We start from the raw sequence: 15645 nt of genomic DNA, 5'->3' as shown, positions 1-15645 counted from the left end.
GTTAATGAATCCGACTAGGAACCATGAGGTTGCGGGTTCGATCCCTGGCCTTGCTCAGTGGGTTAAGGATGTGGCGTGGCCGTGAGCTGTGGTGTAGGTCACAGACCAGCTCAGATCTGGTGTTGCTATGGCTGTGGCGTAGGCTGGTGGCTACAGCTCCGATTAGACGCCTAGCCTGGGAACCTCCACATGCCACGGGTGTGGCCCTAAAAAGACAAAAAAAAAAAAATATATATATATATATATATATATATGTGTGTGTGTGTGTGTGTGTGTGTGTGTATTTTCAGATTATTCTCCCTTCTTTGTAATAATCTTACAGGTTATTACAAGATACTGAGTACAGTTTCCTGTGCTAAACAGGAGGTCTTTGGTGGCATCTATTTTATACACAGCCGTGTGGACAGGCTCAGCCCAAACTCCTCATCTGTCCTTCCACCTGCTTTCCCCTTCAGTCACCGTGCCTTTGTTTTCTGTCTGTGGGTCTATTTCTGTTTTGTACATAAAGTCATTTATCATTTTTTAAAGATTCCACAGATAAGCGATATCATACGAGATTCGTCTTCTCTGTCTGACTGACTTCGTTCAGTGGATAATCTCTAGGTCCCTCCACGTTGCTGCCAGCGGCATTATTTCATTCCTTTGGATAGACATTTTATATATTTACTTTTAAATATACCTCACTTATACACACACAACACAACAACAGCGGGTGTTTTGGTTTTAGGGTGAGGACCATGGATATTTTACATTTTCTTTCTTTTTTTTTTTTTTTTTTTTTTTTTGTCTTTGGTCCTTTTAGAGCCCCTCCCACAGCACATGGAGGATCCCAGGCTGGGGGGCTAATCGGAGCTGCAGCTGCCGGCCTCCACCACAGCCAGAGCAGCACAGGATCTGAGCCACGTCTGCGACCTACACCACAGCCACAGCCACACTGGATCCTTAACCCACCGAGCGAGGCCAGGGATTGAGCCCGCAACCTCATGGTTCCTTGTCGGATTCGTTTCCGCTGCGCCACGACAGGTACTCCGATATTTTGTACTTTCTTTGCTTCATTTTCTAAAGTAAGCACGTTCTATTTCATTATAAGAAACGAGAAAAAATGCACATTAAGTCCAACCATCCAGGTTAAGACTGAGCCTCAAGGTAAGCGATGACCCCTCTCCAACTTTCAAGAGGGGCCAGGTTTTTCCTTCTTTTAGACACAGCATGTATTGTGCTACTTTACAGCTGTAACCCTAAGTATAGCCACAATGGGAAAATTTCTAAAATACAGAAAACTCACAGGGAAGGAATGAATTACTACCTGCTGTTCCAGGAGGACGTGAACCACTATTAGCAATCCACATTTTTGTGGAAGCTGCTTTTATTAACCCAACATTTACTACAAATAATTTAATGTATTTAGGTATTCCTCCACAATTCTTTAATATCTTTACAGTATTTCATCACAGGCATGTCATGTAATTTGTTTACTCAACACTGCTTTTTTTTCTTTGTGGCCACACCCATGGCACATGGACGCTCCCAGGCCAGGGGTCGAAGCGGAGCCTCAGCAGCACCCTGAGCCGCTGCAGAGACAATGGTAGATCCTCAACCCGCTGCACCACAGCGGGTCCTCCTACTTATTCCTGTTTTAGACATGAATTATTTGCCTTTCTCTCTCCCTCTGATGCAAGCACCAGGGCAATCAACATACCTGTATATAAAACTTTTGGACTTTTGTTTCCTTAGCATAAATCCCCAGAAGTAGAACTGACAGATCAATGCACATTTTGCAAGGTTTGGTTTTGTTTGTTTAATATTCAGATCCACATCGCTGTCTAGGAATGCGATGACTACAAGGCAGCAGAGTCATCCACAGGACCCCGGAACACGGACATCTGAGGATGCTCAGGTCCCTTATGTAAGACGGCACAGTGTTTGCACGTACCCTACACACGTACACAATGACTCGTGTCTGGATTACTTATGATACCTAATACAATGGGGATGCTATCAGTAGTTACTGGTGTCCAGCAAATTAGAGCTTTGCTGTTGGAAACTTTCCGGACAGTGCCCCAACTATTTTCAATCCGAGGTTGGCTGAATCCACCGCTGCAGACCCACGGACACAAGGGGTCTTGATGTTCTTTCTCTGACACTGAACTTGACCCCAGTGCTGTGGAGGCACAACCACCGACTGAGAAGAGACTGCTCTTTTCCTCCTTGACTGCTTTCTGTCGGCTGTTTCCTGTCCATCTCAGACAATTTCCTGTTCCCTTCCCCAGTTTTCCTCCTCTTTCAATAGACTTTTGATAAGTTACCTACTCTTCAATCCACACTCAGGAGGGAAACTACTCAACTGTCCAACAGGCACAGTCCACACGCCAAAGGGACAACCGCTTTAATGCGCCGACAAAAGTGTATGAGGAGCAGGCTTTCAAATGGTTTTAAATACCTGTGTGTATATGCGTGTATGTGTGTGTCTATGCATATGTGTACATGTGTGTATGTGCCTACATGCATGTGTATATGTGTGTAGGTAGATATATACATGTGCACATATATCTATATGTGCCGTGTGTACATATATGCATACACATGTGCATACGTGTGCACACCTGTGCATGTATGTAGCTATATGTGCATGTGTGTGCGTACACATATACACAAAATAGCGATATCGACTGGTTTTTCTGAGTAACCACTGGGCAACAGTCCTGAGTTATGGGCTTTGTAAAACAGAGGTAGCTCTGTCCTTTGGAAGATCTGGGGGCAGTGAGGGAGACATGCTCAAGGCATCTCACTCAAGTGTGAGGGGGAAGCACAGAAGTACAGAGCCGAGGCGTCTACCAGCAGGGATGGAAGGCTTCCTGGAAGAAGTGTCTTGTAAGCAGGAGACATGAGACGGGTGCAACAGGGCAGCCCGACAGCATGGGGCCCTCAGTTGGAAGGTGATCAGACAGCAGCAGAGAGCATGGGGGAGGAAGGTGCAGAGGAACAGGGAGTGGATGGGGCGGAAGCCTGGGAGCGGCGTGAAAGAGGCGGCGGCCGGGCTCCGAGTAAGGGGACTCCCTGGGGGGCTTCTAAATCTGTCCTCCAGAAAGGTCGTCCTGGCTGCACTGTCTAGGGCGGATTTAAGGGAGGATGAAACTAGAGCCAGGGGGACCCGACAGGAGAGTGGAGGCTAGAGGAGAGACGTGAGGGCCTGTGACAGGACTTGAAGACAGCCTGGGCCTCCTCCAATCCTCAGACACCCCTGAAAGGTGATGCTTTCAGCCCTAAGGTAGAAAGGCTCCCCCCAACCCCCCCCCCACCCACAGCCTCTCTAAAGACAAGGACATGTGATGCCACTGGTGGCTGGGCTGTGGCCTCTTCTTCCCTGTCAGCTGTGGCCTAAGCTCTTGTCCTGGCACCTGCCTCTTGGGGGGCAGGGGGTGGAGGCAAGTGCCACTGGGGAACAGGGAAGGGCCAGCCTTCGCTCTCCTGCTGCATGAGTGCAGACTGATGATCTCAGGAGCCCTCTGCACGGACAGGCACATTCTGGGCCCCGACCCCTCATCTGCTTGGTCTGTCTCCTTGAGTCTAAGAGGCATCGCTGGCACCACCCAAAACCCGCCCGTGTCCTCCTCCTCCTCCTCTCAACACCTCCGCCAGTAGCCTTCCCATTTCAGTCAAAGGCAGCTTCGTTTCCTCCCAGTTTTTGCTCAAGTGAAAAAAAAAAGAAAAGACTTGCCATTCTCCTCTCTCTTTTGTCTTACTGCCCACATTCGACCATCCCCAAATACCAGGCAGAGCCCAGCCGGTCCTCAGCAGCAGCACCGGGCTGACCCCAGACCCCGTCACTTTATACTGAGGTTACTGCCGCAAGCTCCTGGCCAGTGTCCTCTCTTTTCCCGCCCCTTTGCTGTTCAGCACCGCACAACAATCAGAAGAATTTTGTTAAAATCCAAGTTAGAACACGATGGAAGAGAGTAGGGAGAAAAAAAAGTGTGCGTGTGTGTATATGTGTGTGTGTGTGTGTATATACATATATATATATATATATATATGTATATACATATATATGAATGACTGGGTCACTTTGCTGTACAGCAGAAGTTGAAGGAATCGACTTTAATAAAAAATAAAAAAAAATCCAAGGTAGATCATTTGACTAATTCACTGCTCAAAACCCTCTGCTGCTTCCCGAGCTCGCTGGAATCAAAGCCCGCAATCTCATGAGGGGCCCAAGAGCCCCTGTGACCTGCTCCATCCCAGCACCCGCCGCCTCTTCCCTCCCTCCCTCCCCACACCTGCTCCCTCCCTCCCCACACCTGCTCCCTCCTCCGCCAATAACCCTGCCCCCGCCCCGCCCCCGGGGGCTGCTCCCCGAGCCGCACCCCTCCCTCCGGATCTCTGCCCACGCACCACGCGACTGGGCCCCATGCCCGTCCCTGCCCCCTCCTGGCACTTGTCACCATCCACCTGGTATAGTCACCTGCCCGTCCATCTTTGCACACTAGAGCATCGATGTCCCCCAGGGGTTTCTGTGTGGACTTGCCCCACCAGAACCTTCCTGGCGCTCGGCGAGGAGGGGTGCCCGCGTGACGTGGGCCACACACCACACACACACACACACACACACACACACACACACACGGCTGTTGTGCTTGGTTTTCCCTAAGGATGTTCCCTCTCTGAGGGGACACACTCTGTCTTCTCTTCCCTCAGCAGGACACTAGGATTCTCACCTGGGAAGCGGTGCCCCACCTGCTACTGAGTCGGAGGAAATCCCCAATTCACGGCAACATGTGGCATGAAACACTGCCTGGGAGCTGGGCAGAGAAGGGCAGTAGCTGTCAGTGGCTGCTGTAACAGATGACCTCAAACTTGGAGGTTTGAAAGGACAGAAATTCATTCTCAGAATGAGTTCTGTAGGCGGAGTGTCTGGTTTCACTGGGCCGAGGTCAAGGTGTTGGCAGGGCCTCACTCCCTGCAGAGGCTCCAGCAGAAGGGGCGTCCTCTGGCCCCCGGGCTCCTGCGTTCCTTGGCCGCGTCTCTCCAGTGCCTGTGTCCCTGCTCACGCTGCCTTCTCCTCCCTGCGGCACCACTCCCGCCTGTCAGGATGCTGCATTTGGGGCCCGCCCAGAGCACGCAGGGTCACCTCCCCATCTCAGGATGCCACACCTTCTGCTCCCTAAAGAAACAGGGGTTGCTATCCCTGGAGACCATTTTTCAGCCTAACAGAGGAGTATTTCTGAGGCAATCAGCAAACTCCTTACATGTCCCTACGGGCCAATTTTCCTTTTTTTTTTTTAACCAAAAGAAAAGAAAATTGCAACTTTAAGACAAAGGAGAAAGCGACTTGGTCCATTTAAGAAATTTAAAAGTATTAAGAACATCAGTTCATTGGATCAGTGAACACACGCAAGGGAAGGGGGACTGGGAACGGGGAATCACAGAGCACACGGAAGCTCCTGGACTGGGAACCGAATCTGAGCCACAGCCGTGACCTAGGCCGCCACTGCAGCAACGCTGGATCCTTTAACCCACTCTGCTGGGCCGAGAATGGAACCCACATCTCTACAGTAACCAGAGCTGCTGCAGTCAGATTTTTTTTTTGTCTTTCCCCTATTTAGAGCCACACTTGAGGCACATTGAGGTTCCCAGGTTAGGGGGTGAATCGGAGCCACAGCCGCCAGACTACACCACAGCCACAGCAATATGGGATTCGAGCCACGTCTGCGACCTACACCACGGCTCACAGCGACCCTGCATCCTTAACCCACTAAACGAGGCCGGGGATTGAATCCGAGTCCTCATGGATGCTAGTTGGGTTTGTTAACCATTGAGCCACAACGGGAACTCCTGCAGTCAGATTCTTAACCCACCGCACCACGGCGGGAACTCCCTGGGGTCACATTTTCTAATCCTAGACTACAGGGTACCACCTCTTTCTTGTTGCCTAAACAGGAATCACACAGTGTTCATTTAACACATGCAAACAATGACCGCATGTTCAATTAAGGAAGAGAGCCTGAATCCTATCAATGCGAGGGCCGCGAGGACCTCACCTCAAATGAGCAATGCTTATTTTGGTAATAACAGTCACTGCATTTATAATTTTTGTGCTTTCTTTTCCACAGAAGAATTTTAAATAGCTATGTCTCTTTCATGACTTTCCCAGAATTGCGTGGCCTAACGATGGCAGCTGATACTTCTTAAACATGGTATGTCAGATTCTCTGCTAAGCTCTTGGTTGAATCCTCTCGAAACCGTGTGAGGTGAGAGCAAGGAGCACCCTACTGGGCGGAGGAGGGAAGGAGCCTAGGAGAGGGTCACGCGGGAAGACGCGGGGAGGCCCGAGTGGGTCCCGGGTCTGTCTGCCTTGAAAGCCTGGGCTCTTCTAGTAACGAGACTCTTTATTGCTGGGCTCCTTTCCTGTTTTAATCGCCGCTGTTATTTTACTTTGCTTGGATTAAGCTGTATCTTTTTAAAGGGAAGCAAAGAACTTTGGGCTCTGAAATTCCTGGTACCAGCCAAGCACTGCCCGGCAGGAAATAAAGGGGAGCGAACCTCGTTACTGAAAGGCACCCAAGAGGCAGGTAATATAAAGTGACAAAACCGTCCCCAGCCTTATCATCAATGAGCCTGGGTCTTTACCCGACCAAACCATTAGCAGGCAAGCAGGACGACTTAGTTTCAACCTTCTTTTTCCACCCCCAGCTTGAATGAAGATGCCCAGGATCAAAGCTAAGGGAGAGGGAAAGAACGATAAAGAAGGGACCCAAGGGGACCACACCACTAACCACGTGCTCCACAACAGCTCAGGCCCACCGGGTTAGGGGAAATTTTAAAAAGATCCAAACACGGAAGCATTCCTGATTTGATCTGCATGGCGTGGAGCAGAAAGGCTCCAGCTTGAAACTTATGCGTATGGAAAAACCTCAGCATTAAATGATTATCACATGACGACGATGTGCAGGGGAAAATGGCCTGGCTCCCCTGGACCATCAGCCGTAGATTTATAGCAACGTGGACTGAGGGGAAAGACAAGCAAAACCACCTTGACAGATGTTCCCCAGCCAACAATCAGGGTCACGCTGTCCTTCCAGCAGAGGCTGCAAGGGTACATGTCCGGGCGGAGGCTCACATCGTCCCTGGGCACGTTGGTGATCCTCTGCTTTGAGGTGACGTCAAAAATCTTCACACCCTGGAAGACACAGGAGCGTGAGGCAGCCTCTGCTTGGGAAAAGGGAAGGAAAAGCCAGGAACGGCTCCTGCTGAGCAGTGATGACCGGCCCTGCAAAGTACCGCACTGCCAGGAGCCACCCAACAGAACCACTCCTACTGCACAGGAACCCTGCGGAGAGCCCACACCCCAGGAGCCCTCCGCTCTTCTTTCCGGGCAAATGCGCTTTCACAAGGGTTTGGTGTGGGCGACTCGAACCCAACCCAAGTGGGAAATGCACCGACGTCCACAACTCCACTTCCAAGACCACCGGCAAGTGACAGCCCTGTTGTTCCACCACGAATACGGAGTATGGTTTTCAGAGAAGCTTTGAATCTGAAAAAACGTTACGTGAAGAAAACCACACTCGACATTTTAAAAGTACGCAACTGGAAACATGAAAGCAGCAGCTAAATCGCAATGAACCAAGAGGCTGGACGTCTGTTTACCTTGACCGTGACCCAGGAGGAAGAAGTCCTGCCGGGCACAGTAGATTCTGGGAGGTTGCTACCATTCCACGGATTTGCCAAATTATACCCCAAATTCCCAAAGCTATGCCAGGTCTCCTAAAGGTCATACTGAAACACCCTCCTGGGCCCCAACTCACACGGGGTAAACTTGAAACACGGAAAATTAGGACCGTGATTATACTGGGGGTGAAAGAAGAACCGCAAAACCCTGCCCTGGCTTCCCATCGCTGGCTTCTCCCCTGGCTAATAGGCAAATAGTACTTTCAGACCACATTCCCAAAGCTGCGCTTCCGTTATTAAGACGCCTTTTCATTTTCTGGCTGTTCTCTCTGCCTCGGGCCCTTCCTCTGAAACAGAGGCCAGAATACACTGGAAATGACTCTCTGACGAAAGCCAAAGGCAATCTAATTTCCTCACGCTTCTGGATAAGGTCTCTCTGGCCCTGGGTCTCTCTTAGGAAGGGCAGCGGCGGGAGCGGCATCTCCGCCCTTGGCCCCAGCGCTCGGGTGGGTCCTTCTGGCTCTGAGCGAGCAGCAGGGAGACGGGGACGTGCTCTTACCATGTTGTTCGCCCAGGCAATCAGATGGCCCCTCCACTTCACGCTCCTGATGTTCCCTTCTCCTTCATGCAGAACCGACGACTTCCACCTGCTCATCCAAGACCGTTCGAACAGCAGCAACTAAGGGTAAATATCACAACACCAGAATTTGAAAAACTGAGAATCATACATTAAATGCATTATAATTTTGGCCTGTCCATTCATCAAGTAGAAAACAAATTGTTTTCCACATTTTAACTGCAGACTTGCAGTGGTACGTGGGTTTTGCGTGTGTGTGTGTGTGTGTGTGTGTGTGTGTGTTTTGTCTTTTGTCCTTTTAGGGCCACACCCGTGGCATATGGAGGTTCCCAGGCTAGGGGTCCAATCGGAGCTGGAGCCACCAGCCTACACCACAGCCACAGCAATGTGGGATCCGAGCCGCATCTGCAACCTACACCACAGCTCATGGCAACGCCAGATCCTTAACCCACTGAGTGAGGCCAGGGATCGAACCCGAAACCTCATGGTTCCTAGCTGGATTCATTTCCACTGCGCCATGATGGGGACTCCGCGTTTTGTTTTTGTTTTTCCATTTTGGAAAGTACTCTGTCTGTATTAACCTGCTCAAAAATGTTTGAGTGTTGACGTTACTATGAAGTCCAGCCACAAGATGGCACCAAGACACCAAAATTCAGGGAAAATTCCGTCTATTAGCTAAAAGATTTTTCTTACACAAAGTTCTCCAAATAATTGACCAGGAATTAATTTAGTAAATTGGGGAATCAATAGCTCCTAATGTTTTCCCCTTTAAAATAAGATATTAGCCACAGATGAAACTGCAATGATTAGAAGGGGTCTTTCATTTAATCCAACAAAAATAACAATGATTTATGAGCAGTAATTCATGTCATAGTATAAGAGAAATCTGCTTTAGGAGTAAGCTTCTTTAAAAAAAAAATCTGAGTAGCTAAGGTCTTTATTTTAACAGAGAGACTATTTTTAAAAATCTGCTGAACAAATTTTATTACCAAAAATAAGTGATCAAAACCTCTATATACAGATGTAATTCTAAATTCATGCATTATTAAGGATACAATTACAAACATTTTCTTCTCTCTCTCTTTTTTCTTCTAGGGCCACACCTGTGGCATATGGAGGTTCCCCGGCTAGGAGTCAAATCGGAGCTACAGCTGCTGGCCTACACCACAGCCACAGCCACCCGAGATCCAAGCCACATCTGTGACCTATACCATGGCTCACAGCAGTGCTGGACTCTGAGCAGGGCAGGGATAGAACCCGCATCTTCGTGGACACCAGTCGGGTTTACTTCCTCTGACTCACAATGGGAACCCCCAATTACAAAAATCTCTTGATATAGCCAAATTAAATCCCAGAAGAAAAGATTTTTATACAGTATATAAATACATAGATATAAGATATGCTTTATACAATGGATAACTCAAAGCATATAACTTTAGACATATAATCCAGAAATACAGTTACTTTTCAAAAGCAAATGCTGACTCTATAAAATTTATAAATTTACATTAAATTTATATTATTTTACAAAATTATTTGCTTTTTACAAAAGCAAATGTTGACTCTATAAAATTTATAAATTTATATTAAATGTATATTATTTATTTTACAAAATTATTTATTGCCATAGTACAGCCCCCCAAAAAAGGGGGGAAATAGGTAAGAGTAGAATAAATTCACATTTTATTTATATTTCTTATACATCTTTTCCAATCATTAGGCTCCTACAGACAAAAGGGGCACAAAAAGCAGGGTGGGGGGAGGCTCAAAATAAACAAACGTTAGTCTTCACAAACGAGCCAAGTTGAGTCCTTTGAAAACGGCAGAAATGTTTCAAGTTCTCTACTACCCGGTAAAAGCACAGTGTCCTCACCATGCCCAGAGGGGGGCCTGGAGACAAGGCTTGTCCTAACACGGGGAGTCCTCTGTTCCCAGCGGGGGAACAGAGCACAGGGCTCCCCTACGCTCCCCAACCTGCTGCCTCGTCACCTCCCCTCCCGCCCGGGCTCTAGGGAATCGCCCCCCGTCAGCGACCGTGGGGTCCGGCCCCCCATCTGTGATTCACCCTCTCCCACAGCCACTCTTCTCAGCAGAGAACAGAGCGCAGGTGGCCAGTGAGGGTGTCCAGTGTCTTGGGATGCGACAGGTTTGAAGTATGGGAATGGTGAAAGCCTGAGGACGCAGCTCCTGCCCTGCCCGAGATGACACTGCACTGAGGTTCATCTTCCCTCCGTGGCGGGGTCAGGCCGAGCGGAAAGTACCAGGCGGGGGGGTCCACAGCTGCCTGTGGGAAGGGATGCTGGATGCATGGGCAGGGGGAGACTGTGGGCCTCAGCTTCCCCGCCCTCACCAAGTCCCACCTGGAAATGGCCCAAGTAGTAACACAAGGGGAGCGATCGGCACCTGGGGAGAAAAATGACATGCGCCCCAATTTTTAAATGAGAAATCCTGTACAACGTGATAGAAAGAAGACTCCCAGCGAGGCCTGTGACCCGACGCATTACAAGGACGAGCCCTCCTTGGTCAGGTGCACAGCAGGAATACGGCAAAGCACTCCCATCTCCGTGCCATAGGGCGCATCTCAGGCAGGGACAGTTTCCGGTGGCTGGAGACACAGCTTGGGAGGAGACGCAGGCGGGCTTGGCACAGGAGGGTGTTTCCCAAGGGTCGTTGTGCCAGTTACATAAGTTGGGCACATGAACTGTAGCAATCCATAAAAACTCTGAACTGTCTCAATAAATACGGAAAGCAAGCTTGAAAATACAGCCCTTCCCTGCTGCACCAACGATTACACTCTCTTTCAGCCACTTTCCCAACAGACAACTGTGTTCCAGTTCAGCAACAATGAAAACATAAAACTTCCTTCTCCCACAGTTGCCCAGAATAAAAAATCCAGACAAAGTTCTCCCAAAATCTATGGGCAAATTCACCGTCACTTCTCGTAAATAAGAGATAACAAGAAGAAACACTAGCAATGTGGGAAAACGTGGTATTTGAAAACAGCAGAACTGATCTAGGGAAGAAGAAAAAAAGATCTGCCTCTCCCAACACCACATAAATGAGATATTCCGTACAGCAGAGACGGACCTTAAAATAATTCTTATTCTCAGGTGACAAGAAAATTAAGAAATTAATTTTGAAAGACTTACGGTTACCACAGGGGACAGGCGGCGGGAAAAGGACTGGGGTTTGGGGTTGGCACGACGGGCCAGCGGGGACCTGCCGTCCGACACAGAGAGTGGGATTGCTCTGCTGCACAGCAGAGGCCATTACGAGCCTGTAAATCAACTCTACTGCAATACAACTTTATGAGAAAAGTAGAGCAAAACAAACAAAAAAGAAGTAAAAAAATTAATATTCTCTGTCCTTGGGTAAGAAAGGAAATCAAACCGCAACCAGAGCACTTGGAAATGAAAACACAGACAGCATAAACCGAAACTCAAGAGGACGCAATCAGAGCTGTAAACAAGGGAGAGATGGTAGCTCTAAAAGTTAATAATGAACAAAACCAGATGTGTGTGAACCAGCTACACGGCAAAAACAAAAACACCGTGCTGGGGGACAGAGAAGGAGAACGAAATGAATAGATAACGTGTTCCTGGCTGTTACAACTTAAAATTCTCACTGAGGAATGAGGTTAGGAATTACCTATGATTCTAATGCAAACCCAAAGAAAATCCCAAAGGAATGGTTTCAAAGCTTCCAAAATGCTTTGAATTGATTTGAAAATGTGTGAGAATACCAAGAATTTTTCAAACAGGAAGCCATTTGAGGCTGGGGGGTGGGGGTGCAGATCTGCCCTGCCAGATGGGTAAAATATTGTAGGAAATTAACACCAGAGCGAAGATAGCAGTGGTCCTAGAATGGACAGGTGAAGAAAGAAGGAAAGAAGGACCTGACAAAGATGAATCCAAATGCTACGGCCAGACCCTGGGAGAAGCTGGGCACGTGTGTAAGACCGTCCCATCGTCTTTCTGGAGGGCCCTTTAGCGTTATGGGCTCAGAGCTTTAAATATGACCCCAGACGTCCACGTCTAAAAGGTTTTGCTCACAAGTGACCAGACAGTGGGTAAAAGTGTGTGTAAGGTTATTTATGACAGCCAGAAAGACACTGGGTAAAACGTGGCAGAGCTAGACGCTTGAAGAGCGTGTGTCTGTATGTATTTATTTGGCCCGTCCTGCAGCAAGTGGGAGTTCCTGGGCCAGGGATCGAACCCACGCCACAGCCATGGCCCAAGCTGCTGCAGGGGCGACGATGGATCCTTAACTTGCTGTGCCACAGGAGAATTCCAGCATCTGTTTTTAAATGATTCTATATACGGACATCAATGCACAGAAAGAGATGTTCAGGGCATATTAAATAAAAACGCAGACTGCAAAACAGGATTCAATAGGACGACCTCTAAGTCATCCTATTTCGTTTTATACATCCATTTTTATAAATGGATACACATACATCATGAATATGCGTCTGTATGTAAAAATCTAAAAGGCACATTATGAAGTACTCATGATTCCAGAAAGAGGTGACAGGAGACACTCACACTATTTCTATTTTATAATCACTCTGCGTGGCACAGGTGGGTCGTTTTTGTGATGTTAACAAGTATGGGGACGAAAGTCCATTCTCCCGTTTTCACAGTCAGGATAATTCAGGGGAATGTCTGAAATAAAATGGTATCAAAACTCACCGGACCTTAGAGAAAGAAGGGATATTTGAGGCCTCCTGATTATGCCTGAGAATTAATTCCTGTAAACTGTGCCTACCTTTTAAATAAGACGCTAACTTCTTCGGAAACTGTTAATAAAATCTTGTTGCAATTCTGCTTCAAATCCAAGTCACGCCAACCCACCCCTTCTGCTGTGGTTCTGGGAGGGAGCTGGGGCCTCCCTTTGTCTGCTCCGGCTCCAAGGAAAACGTCCAGCAGAGGGCAGGAGGAAGAGGAGAGAATTCTGAATTCAGTCGGGTTTCCAGAGTTCCACTACAATACACCTGCGTACCCGGCTTGGACAGGAATCCGGCAACAAAGAAGCCTCTCCACGTTATTTGTATAGTTTCGAGGGTAGAGGACATCCCATCTGTGAGATGGGTGCTCCCCATTTTCATGGGTGCTCCAAAACAGAAGCAGGGGGCGGCTAACACCTAGCTTCTGGGGATGAAGCAAGTTTTAACTAATTCCATTACAATTTCGGACACAATTTGCATTATTCTCTCGTGTTTTTCAAACAGCGGCCGTTTCAGCACTTTATACTTGAAAAATAAGAAACGATCTGGAAAGAAATAGCCTAAAATGTATGAGAGAAGACTGTCACTTCAGGGAATTGTTTTGTAAGTGAAATAATTTCCGCCTAATTTCCTGGTTCTACACTCATGTTGGGGGCAGCCTGGCCCCGGGTCATGGCACCATGAGCACCTGTCATACGGAGTTCGCTGAAATCCATGTATTTACTTCTCCTCTCCCCGACGGACTGCACATCCCTCAGAGGATGAAACCAGATCTTACGTGCACTTTGCCAGACACCAGGAGAAACAAACATCAGACCCGGAGGCGACTTTCCCAGTCTACAGCGCCTTCCTGCCTCCGTTGTCCGCAGACGCGAGGTGAGCTCTTTTCCATTACAATTCCACACGGGGTTCCCATGATTCTCACTTGCTGCTGGCATCCTGTGCGATTCCCCGTCCATCACTCAGCCCAGCTTTAGGAAGAAATGGCTGTGAAGCATTTTTTTGTGTGTGTGTGTCTTTTTGCCATTTCTTGGGCCGCTCCCATGGCATATGGAGGTTCCCAGGCGAGGGGTCGAATCGGAGCTGCAGCCATCAGCCTACACCAGAGCCACAGCACCGCGGGATCCGAGCTGCATCTGCAACCTACACCACAGCTCACGGCAACACTGGATCCTTAACCCGCTGAGCAAGGCCAGGCATCGAACCCGAGACCTCATGGATACTAGTCGGATTTGTTAGCCGCTGAGCCACGACAGGAACTCTGGCCGTGAGGTATTTTTGACACACTGGAATCTGCCCTCATCTCACAGACCTAAAGGAGGGAGCCCCGAGACTGAGTCATCCAGTTCATTCGTCGCACGCTGAGGAATGGCTCATTTATACTGACGGCATGTCCTTGTCCTCAAATGGTGGCCTCCCTCCCTTTGCTCAAGGCCAGAGGATATGATCTGTGCCCAACGTGGCAAAACCTTGCAAAGTCCTCTGAAGGTGAGTCCTTCCCTGTTTGGTTTAGGAAACGGAGGCTCCCTGATTTCAGGGATGCTTCCTGGCCTCTCCTTGGCCTGAGCAGCAAGCCCTGGAACGGATCTGTCCCCGAGCACAAGGCTCTTCAACGGCCACAGAGCCCACTTCCGGTCATCCTCCGCCTGGCCTGCCTCTCCAGCCTCCACACGACCTGCCTGGCCCTTGAAGCACGTCTGTCCATCGTCCCCCCATCCAACTTCCTTCTTTCCTCCTGAGCCCTGTGCACACACAGCATAGAGCTCTAAGTCTCAGCTACTAGTTAAGGAATTACTCCCATCACTGGCCTCTGAAAGTTCTCCAAAGGCCACCGCGCGGTACACGAGGATCGGATGGGTGACATTCTGCAGGACACACGGTTTCAGGCGGGAGCGATGAGGGTTTCTTTTATCCTAATCCTTGAGAACTGCAGGCAGAGACACGCCGTCTGGCAGCAATGCCCAGGGAAGTTCTGCTTTGGTGACTGAAGACCAGAGAAGCTGCTTTTCTCACAAACATTCTAGGCTAATGTAACTACCACAACACTGGTTATTTCATTGACATTTAATAAAATCCTTTGCTTTCTTCCGGCCATCAAACCTCCTAGAGACCTACTGAGCGTGAATGTTCTACAAAGCATTTTAGGGGAAGCCACTGCGGGGACCACTTTTCAAAGCAGCTGGTTAATTTATTTGGTTCATCTTCCGCATCCTGTCATACTGAATTGTCATTATCACAAATCCTGACAGCAATTTAAGCTCAATGGGAGGAACTGAAGCTCCATAAGAAAACACTGTTTCCAAGAGGTCTATTTTTTGTTGGAGAAAGTATGTTAGGGCTTGATTTCCCATAAATCCGCATTCTGGCAGTCAGCACTCTCGGTACTTATATTTCAATAGGAGCCCTCGCATCCTCAGCAATATACTTTATTCTCCCATGTTCTGTGCTGATAAATCTATCCAGTACTTTCCTACAGCACAGAGTGGGGAGGACACACATCCCAGAATCTCCCACTCACGGGGTGGGATTCCTATCGGGCTGCAATAAAGCTGCCGATTCTGGGAGCATAACACCCATCATTACCCATCACCCATTCTTCCCTGATGGAGGCCAGGGAGCGTGATGGGCCCCTTTCCCATCATCTTGGGATCCTTCAAGTATATAAATCACTCGAGTC

General features: G+C 48.6%; 1 protein-coding gene across 5 annotated transcripts in view; it reads right to left on the bottom strand.

Annotated features, from left to right (window-relative positions):
* The window catches only part of VPS41 (VPS41 subunit of HOPS complex), a 165015-nt gene that overhangs the window by 56312 nt on the left and 93058 nt on the right, over positions 1-15645 (bottom strand). For all 5 annotated transcript variants that reach the window (XR_014833344.1, XM_085004958.1, XM_003134906.7 and 2 more), the window contains 2 exons: positions 8225-8344; positions 7031-7177 (listed from right to left, as the gene is read on the bottom strand). Coding sequence is in view for 4 of the 5 variants with exons in the window: in XM_085004958.1 (XP_084861084.1) it covers positions 7031-7177; positions 8225-8344 (267 nt within the window). In the remaining variant the exon portion in view is untranslated. The remainder of the gene's footprint in view (positions 1-7030; positions 7178-8224; positions 8345-15645) is intronic.

This window comes from Sus scrofa, chromosome 18 (assembly GCF_054392235.1).
Source record: "Sus scrofa isolate SSC_HxYL_T2T_F1_AM1 chromosome 18, Sscrofa_HxYL_maternal_Yorkshire_Landrace_v2.0, whole genome shotgun sequence".
Classification (NCBI taxonomy): Eukaryota; Metazoa; Chordata; class Mammalia; order Artiodactyla; family Suidae; genus Sus; species Sus scrofa.
The sequence above is the reverse complement of the archived record's forward strand: the minus strand, read 5'-3'. Positions and strand labels throughout refer to the sequence as shown.